Genomic DNA, 8785 nt, shown 5'->3' on the forward strand with positions numbered 1-8785 from the left:
TCTTCCAGTGCTTAGGTGTTTCAAAACCTAATCTTTTCTCTGGGGACTGAAGGTCTTTCTTTTATGCTACTAGCTATTTTTCATCTAAATGAAAGTCCTCACTTTTATAATCTGTGAAATAACGAAGCTGTGTGGGATAAATGACCTTTAGGATCCCTTCAAGTCTTAACATTTTATTATTCTCTGAAGGGCCACATTAATCACTTTTTTTTTGTTAAGTTCTGATATGAATCAATGACTGATACAACTGGTAATTTTATTTTTAAAGAGCCCAGAATTATTTTTCATTAAAAAAAATTCTCGGGTTAGCAGGTGGCATGGTGGTTAAGATGCTGGACTCCCACGTGGTCAACTGCAGTTGGCCAGACATGACAGCTTGAAATCATGCCAGGTACATGCATATGCATGTCCAAAATCCCAGGAGGAGAATGGAGAGAAGTGATCGCAGTGTGGTCATTCCCCTGAGGGGTATTTCTCATTCTCACTCTCTCTGTGTCTCTCAGGTCAGTGCATGTGCCCTATGGCAAAAACTTGAAAAAAAAATTCTAATAGATAAATATTCATATTTATCCATGTCAATACTATTACATAAGATTGTGGCAAGAATATCTTTCCCAATAAAAAATTTAAAATATTTCAGAATTCTTAAAAAGTCAACATTGGGATTAAGCATTTTTAAGAAAATTCCAAAAAATAAGCCACTGACCTGATGACTTGGTTACAGTGGGCACACATGGGCGTTCGCTTCCCTGCTGGGATGTGCTCGGCTCTTTGCACCAGCGTGTCCTGGTCACTCGGCTGGGGCTGCCCCGCAGTTGAGTTAGCTGGTGCCCCTGCTCCTGAGGAAGCTGCACTGTTTGAGATTCTCCCAGTGGAAGGTCCTTGGAGTTAAAACAGAGAAAATCAGAATCAGTATAAGCCAAATATAAACCTCCTAATAATCACGTAATGATGAAAAGAAAAATCTATTCACTTCTTTTTCATTCACTCACTTGCTCATACTTATGACCCAAACGCTGAGGTGTGACTCCAAGATGAATAGAAAAAATCCCGGGATTACAAGGCGGTGAGAGGGTACGACAGATATAGACGCAGGATGCTGCTATAACGTATTTGCAGGCTCGTGCACTGGCCCGTGGACACCTTCCGGGGTCGAGGTGGACACACACTTCCCTCCACAGCATTGATCAGGGCCCAAGTAAGATCCACATGTCACACTCGGTTGTGTGTCTTTTAAATCTATTCTAATCTGTAAGTCACCCATCTTCCTACCCCTTACAACATGTAAGTAGAAGAAACCACATCTCCAATATAGTGAGCTTTTTCTATAGCAAAAGTTAAAGGAAAAAGTGAAGACTGGATTGTTACATCTTTTGAGCATGATAAGGTAATACTTAAGGCATTACTACTACTAAATCCAATCTGGTCAGGAACGTACAGCTTAGAAAGCTAAGTAACTTGCCTAAGGACACGGAGAACAAAGGGAAGCAAATGTTACTGAAGGTAGGGCTGCATTCTGGGCTTTCCCACTGCGGACAAGACGTGCCCGGCTTCTGCCCATATGGAGTTTAAGGAAGCTCACAGACCAGTAGACGGTCAATGTTGTTACTGAGGGGTAAATGCCTGAAAGATGGAAAGCTAATAAGCTTACTTACTGGCACTTACTCGCTCACCACGTATGTACCGTGACAGGGCAGGCGCTGTGCGTGCGCATGAACATGCGGTAGGGGACAGAGTATCGCATGGTCCCTTCCTGGGCAGACCACAGAGCTAGTTTCTGTTTGTTTGTGTGTGTGTGTGTGTGTGTGTGTGTGTGTGTTTAAAGTTGGAGGTGCCTGTGGTTCATCTCAGTACAATCTGTCGAATATATAAACTCAGGAGAAATATCAGAGCTAGAAGAATCTATTTAAGACGCCTCAGTGTGTTGATACCAGCTAAGTCTGTGGGAGAAAATGAAACTGTTCAGGGGAAGTGCAGCATGAAAACACAGCTCCTTAGTGGAAAAGCAAAGAACACACATACTGTAGGGACACAGAGAGAGGCGGGAGAAAAAGCGGGATATAATGGAAGCCAAGGGAGGACAGTGAAGATGTGTTGCCCCAAATCATATCTGTCTGACTCTAAAGCCCATGTCACTATGCATTCACTCATCAACTATTTCTTACAAACCTACATGTGCCAAGCTCTTCGTCAGGCACTGTCTTGATCATTGTAAACCAAAGGCATGAAAGATGTTGTCCCATGTGATCTAAACCTGAAAGGACTAACTCTGGAGCCATTCAGAGGAGGGGACAGTGATAACTGGGATAATTCGCTGGACATGCTGAAATACATTCACAAATAACGCAGGAAAGCATTCTCTTGTATTCACCGTGGTGCTCCAAGAGCCCACATGATCACTTTCAATCACTTCATGTATTCTGTTAAAGATCGGCTTAGTTTCCTACAGAAACACTACTTTCTTCTTAAGCCTGGCTGCCTGCTCTTTTTAGCCACTACAATGAATGGTTCTAACATTCCTGAAATAAAACACAGAGCTATAAGGCTAGATTCTTCATGTTTTCAGAAATATTTAAGGTGGTTTATATAAATTGCTTCAGCAGAGAAATGCAACTACAGATCTAGTATTTCTGCTGAGGACCAACAGGTTTGAAGCACTCAATCCACTGAGTTGTACAAGTTCCATATCGGTGTTAATATTTTAGCCACTACATTTGGATTAAGACAAAGTAGCAAAGAAAGCTATGGGGGGTAAATCCAGGGATAACCATATAATATTATTTTGTTTCCTTATTTTAAAATCCTATAATATTTCCTTCTCATTAAGTCAGAAGCAAGGTTGACATTAAAAATATCAACGAGTAGTAATGTTCCACCCCAAAAGAAAAAAGACAAATATTTCCCCCCCAGCCCCAACACGGCAGAAGTCATATGTGGGATTTTATAGTGTGAAAAACAATTGGTTCAACTGCAGAGGGTGTTCCGGTTAAAAACAGAGGCCCGTGTTGTATAAATAACTGGACTGCATCAAAGCGGCTTTCTGACACTCTTGGGGAGTGACGAAGCGTTGTAATTCAACATCTCAGAAAATATGCTCTCAAAAGTATGGTAGAAATTTTACACACCCTAAATCGGGAGCCTTGATGGCAGCAAGCTTGCATATTATGTGTGCAGCTTTCTTCTTTGCCCTTTCTCCAACCATGTCAGACAGATGGGGGCACAGAATCTGTGCGTTTCGTCTGTCAAGCTCCTTATGTTGAAAGCATAAACAGCAGTCTGCTTTCCTAATCCGGGCTTGAAATGATACCCGATGGAAACGGAAAAAAATTAAGCCAAGATCCAGGATCAGAAGAAAGTACATTCTGGAAAGGTCTGTGCAATTTTTATTAAGTGGAATCAAAGATTTTTTTTTTAACTCAACGATTAAAAGCAAAATTAGACAGATTAAATTATTATCATTTCTCCAGGCAGTAGAGAACGCTGGTATGTACGCCATAAAGAATTGGAACAGGTGCACCCACGGCTCTGTACCAAATATTTCTGCAACTTCAAGAGGTCAGTTTCTTCCATTAGCAACCAGCCTTTCAACTTTAAGAACTCAGATTAAACTGGATCTAGAGTGTCTTAATTAAAGTGAGTGTGGGGCCTTGGATCAGGTTTTGTTCTCTTTTTATTTTCTTACACCATACATCATCAAAATTCGGTACACACACACTTGCCTTTTTCTCTGTATTAACTGAACTTACATAAAATAAGTTTCCATTTGGTCAGAATTACAAGTAAAAACAAAAACAAAAACAAAAACAAAAACAGGCATAACCTTGCAGCTAAAGATACAAAAATCAAACCTATTCAGCTTCACCATTATCCAATTAAAACTCAACAACTTATTTTATTTATCACAATATATACAAGATTTTCTAAATAACTTCAATCTCACTGTCCCAATTTGTAGTTTTATAATAGGAAGATGAGTCCACATTATAATTGTGGGAAACCAACATGCTTCATGTTATTTTTTTAAAAAGGAATACATAACGAGAAAGACACTATTTAAAAACTCATATAAAATAATTTAAAAACCAAAACTCCGACATAATTCATGACCTCAGGAATACTAAAAAGAATCATTGATAAGCTCATACAGACTCTGTAAGCTAAGAATTTACTTAAAATACTAAATTTGAAGAATTTTGCTCATATTTGAGTGAAAAAAACATAAAGACACACATTACAAGTATTTTATGAAGACCAGCAGATGGCATAATGATTACATTGCTGGACTCCCACATAGTTGACTGCAGTTTGAGTCCTGGACCCAGCGGCTTAAACTCATGCCAGATGCATGAGTGTGTGCCCAAAATCCCAAGAGGAGACTGGAGGAGAAGGGATTGCAGTGTGGCCATCCCCAGTGGGAGGGTGATTTCTCACTTTCTGTCTTTCTGTCTCTATCTCTCTCGTGAGGGCACATACCCTATAGCAAAAATCTCTCTCTCTAAAAAAAATAAGAGCATTTTGTGATCATATCACATCTACAGTTCTGATCGGTCATATTTCCCAAGTAATATGAAAGCAAAATGGGTCTGGCTTTTCCCACTTTCTCACGAGCATTTTGTGATCATATCATATCTACAGTTCTGATCTGTCACATTTCCCAAGTAATATGAAAACAAAATGGGTCTGGCTTTTCCCACTTTCTCACCATTTTGCATCTATTCATATAAATGAGAAAGCTGCCTAATCTCAGAAATAAGAGAAAGGTACCTAGGGCTTGAGCAGTCCACAGCAATAGACTCTTCAGCACATATACATAAAAACCGAAGCAGGACAGGAGAGAACACTTGAGATTTCCTGATAGCAAACAATATCCACAACTATCTCTAATGATGAGTGCAAATTACTATGAAAGTTTTAAATGGGATACTCCTTACATTGTTATTTCTACTATGCACAAATTCTTGAAGATGTCTTTTTCAGTTAAAATCATTACATTTCTGAAATAAACCATCATTATTTCCAATTATGTCTCCATTATATATTTTTAAAAAGCAGAGATCACTGCTCTCCTTCTTTTGCCTGAAAGAAAAGTATATCCAGTATAACTATCAAATGTTAAGATACACTTGGACTCCTAGTCCTACTACTTTCCAGCAGTTGGAAACGTCATCATTCTGTGGCATAGTGGTAACGGCGCTGGATTTCCACTCGGCCGATCACAGTTCAAGCCCCAGACACCGTGGCTTGAAAAGCACACCAGGTACATGTGTGTATATGCCCAAAATCCTGAGAGAGGGTTGGAGGAGAAGGGACTATGGGGTGTGGCCATCTCCCCTGGGGGGGTTGTGGTGGTGGTTTCTCACTTTCCCTCTCTGTCTCTCTCCACTGAGCGTATGTACCTTATGGGGGAAAAAAATAAAAGGAAAAAGAAAAAAAGGAAATGCCATTATTCTGGGTTTTGGTGTCCTCTGTAAGATAGCAATAATGGCTATTTCGAAGTGTGACCGAGTTATATGAGATACTATAAGTATTTACTCACATTTCCTTCAACATGAAAGAAATGCTTTATAAATGTCAATTATCACATTCTGGCAAAGCTCTCACATGGATAAAAATATAAAGCATCCATTCAAAAACTACTACAAGAATATATACAAAGTTTCATATCTAGGAACACTCTGCTATGAAAGATCCAAGGATAAGATACTTGCCCTCCAAGTGTAAGAGAGTTTATCTTCTTGGGGGTGATATGGGTATTTGGCAGCACCTTAGCCACGATACTGCACTGACGCTGTTAAGGGTGCTGTGACCCCCAGAGTGTGCATCTACCATCCAGAATTATCGAGCTTAATTCTTCTTCTTCACATGGTTTAAACACAGAGTTTAACTCTTTCTATAAAGAGCCAGGGAGAAAGTATTTTAGTGTTTGTGGTCCGATGCATCTTTTGCAAATACTCCACTCTGCTTCTGTAGCATGAAAGGAGACACCGTGTGTACACAACTAAGCATGGCTGTGCGCCGATAAAACTTCATTTACTAAAAGATGTGGTGGGCCAGATAGGACCAAGGGCCATAGTTTGTCAATGACATGTATCAATTAATGAGAATAATTCTTTTTTTTTCCCTTGTCAGAGGACATGTGCACTTGCAAAAGAGAGAAAAATCACCCCCTAACGGGACGTGGTTACATCACAAGCCTTCTTCCTCCATTTCTTCATCCCAGCAAAATTTTAGGCATATACATATGTTCCAGAAGGTGTTTGTTTTGTTTTAAGCCACAAGGGCTGGGATTAAAGCTGTGCTCGGCCATGTGGGATCTGCTTCCCTACGGACAGCACATAAGCACTGCACTATGGGGCTGACCTAGAGTGATAATTCCTTATGGAAAGCATATTTGCACAAATGTAGACATCTTCCTTATGAAAGGCTCACAGTTTTAATCTTGAGATGAAAAGAAAATGGGAGAAAGACGAGCTTTCACAGATGTGCGCTTACATCAGCACTGGAAAGCTTCCAACATGGAAATAAACTCCAATGAAAGCCGACTTGGGAGAAAAGAGGGCAGGCAGTTAGTGGCTGTCTCTTGGTTTGCTCCTGTCTGTGAATCATGATTCTAAACAAGTAGCTACTTGTTATTTAAGGACTAGAACCTGTTTACATGTTTCACACCCCAGCTTTAACAATGGACAGCTCCAGTCAGGCCTTCATGGCAAGTGGGCTGTTTAGTTTAATGATGTCAAACTGCAGAGAAGCAGATGGCAATAAAATGTTATTAGATGAGATGAAATACATGCAACTGGTAGCAGTTTACTTATTCATATAAAAATTTAAAAATGGAACCAATAAATCTATCCATCTTAGCTAAGCAAATCTAGTTATCTCGATTTATTACCGTAGCGCAAAGCCTACAATGAAATTTGGGTTGGTTGTAGAAACGGTAATTTCCTTTCTCACTCTTATCTCCTTTAGACTTCAAATAACAGATAGAATTTATATCCACTTATAACTGAGATGCACATTATTCAGTCATAGATCTAATCAAATCTCACAAATAATCTGAGTTTTCCTTGGGAAAAAAAAAAAAGAGAGAAAAAAGAACCCATCAGATTTCTCCAAAGTTCTGTCCCTAATGAAGTAAATGGGCTTTTCTGGTTAAAACGTAGCATGCACTCGAGGCAGGACATGATAAAGGATCTTATTAACTATTAATTGAATCTTAGCCAAATGGTCAAAGCTCAAAAATGGAGTTTAGCTGCAAAGATGTTACTTGAAACAGCTCTCAGCAGAGAGCTTAGTTTATCCTCTTTAAGGCAGTTACCCTTTCTATCCCCTTCCCTGAGAGATGCATTCCTCCTTAAATAAGTTAACTTAGGCTCTGTTGTGACCAACGAAGATGCTACTCTGACGCTAAGTCGATTCTTTTGACTTTTCTCAGGCTCTGTTCCCTCACTGGTAAAAAGGTGCCTGTTTTAATTTTAAATTTTAATGACACTACCTTATCGTACATTGTGGGTAAAGACGATTTTTAAAACGGAAAGAATTAGAAGAACAACTCTTATTACTAATCAAGGATAACCGCGTTTCACTGTTAAATGAAGTGGTCTGTGCTGTTCTAGGCCTTCTCACGGTACTCCCGAGTTCTAATCCCCAAGTGGGGACAGTGAGACTTCCTCATGACAGAGAGCGACGGAAACTAAAGTCAATCAACATTCCAACAGGAAGGCCAGTGTGTGTGTGTCTCTCTTTTTCCTTTGATTAAAAGAAATTTACTGCGTCTCTAAAAGACCTCCAAATGATCACAACTTCTAGCCAGACCCTTCGCTTGGGCTGGTCTCTCCAAAGCACAAAATTTACACTCTAAAAAAGAACCGCCCATATGTACATTTTTGCATCCGTGCCAATTAAGAGTCTTTATCTTTGTGACACATCGAACTATTTCATAGAGAAAAAAAGCGATTCGCTGATCAATAGCCGATTTACAGACTGCCCGATCCGCGCAGAGGGAATGATGCCTTATAATAAGAATGGGGGAAAACCGGCATCTGCTCGCCAGTTGTTCAAGTCTCAGAGGTTAAGTGCGTCTAATATTAAAGGATAAACATACTATTGTGTATTGTGGACATCGCCACAATATCAACTAAAGGCCGTTATTTTCCTCGGTCGGATGCCTGTCTCCATGAACGCAAGTGTAATAAGAAGAAACCCACTGATTTCCTGCCAGATTGCGAGGTGTGAGAGTGGACAGGGCTCAGCCAGGAGCTGAAGGAACAGAGACGGAAGACACCAGGAAGGAGCAGTCTAGCTGCGGAAGGAACTGCCGGTGGAAACCGCGAACAGAGAACGTCCCACGCACTGACAGCACTGAATACTGTGCAAGAAAAGCCGACAAAGCTTTTTATGTTAAATGGCTCCCTGAAATAAAGTGTCACTGTTCTCTACAGAAAACAGTCACTCGATTTTAGCTAATACCATACAGCTCACTGGTTTTCCAGGAAGACGTTCTAAGTTATTTACTAAATATGTGTTATAATGTGAATACATTTATTGAGTAGCATTATAGATGCTCTGAAAAATGAAAAAGCCCTGTGTTTTTTCTTTTTTTTTTTTTAAGTTTAAAAACCTGTGGAGTGATAATTTTCTGAACTTCAAGTAAATATCATGAATTATTTCATTTTGGGCCAGCGGCACTCTGGCGATTTTCTGTCTCAGAAGGAACGTCTGTCTCTTACTGTCTATGTCCATGGCGACAGGTGCGAGTGCTCCCCGCACAGGTGGACAGCGAGCGACA

The 8785-nt window shown here is 40.0% G+C and overlaps 1 protein-coding gene across 7 annotated transcripts in view; it reads right to left on the bottom strand.

The window, feature by feature from the left end:
• PDLIM5 (PDZ and LIM domain 5) overlaps nt 1-8785 on the bottom strand; it is a 193652-nt gene that overhangs the window by 26493 nt on the left and 158374 nt on the right. For all 7 annotated transcript variants that reach the window (XM_006164489.3, XM_006164493.2, XM_006164488.3 and 4 more), the window contains one exon: nt 707-881. In XM_006164489.3, the coding sequence (XP_006164551.1) occupies nt 707-881 (175 nt within the window). The remainder of the gene's footprint in view (nt 1-706; nt 882-8785) is intronic.

This window comes from Tupaia chinensis, unplaced genomic scaffold (assembly GCF_000334495.1).
Source record: "Tupaia chinensis unplaced genomic scaffold, TupChi_1.0 Scaffold143631_1, whole genome shotgun sequence".
In the NCBI taxonomy this organism is placed as follows: Eukaryota; Metazoa; Chordata; class Mammalia; order Scandentia; family Tupaiidae; genus Tupaia; species Tupaia belangeri.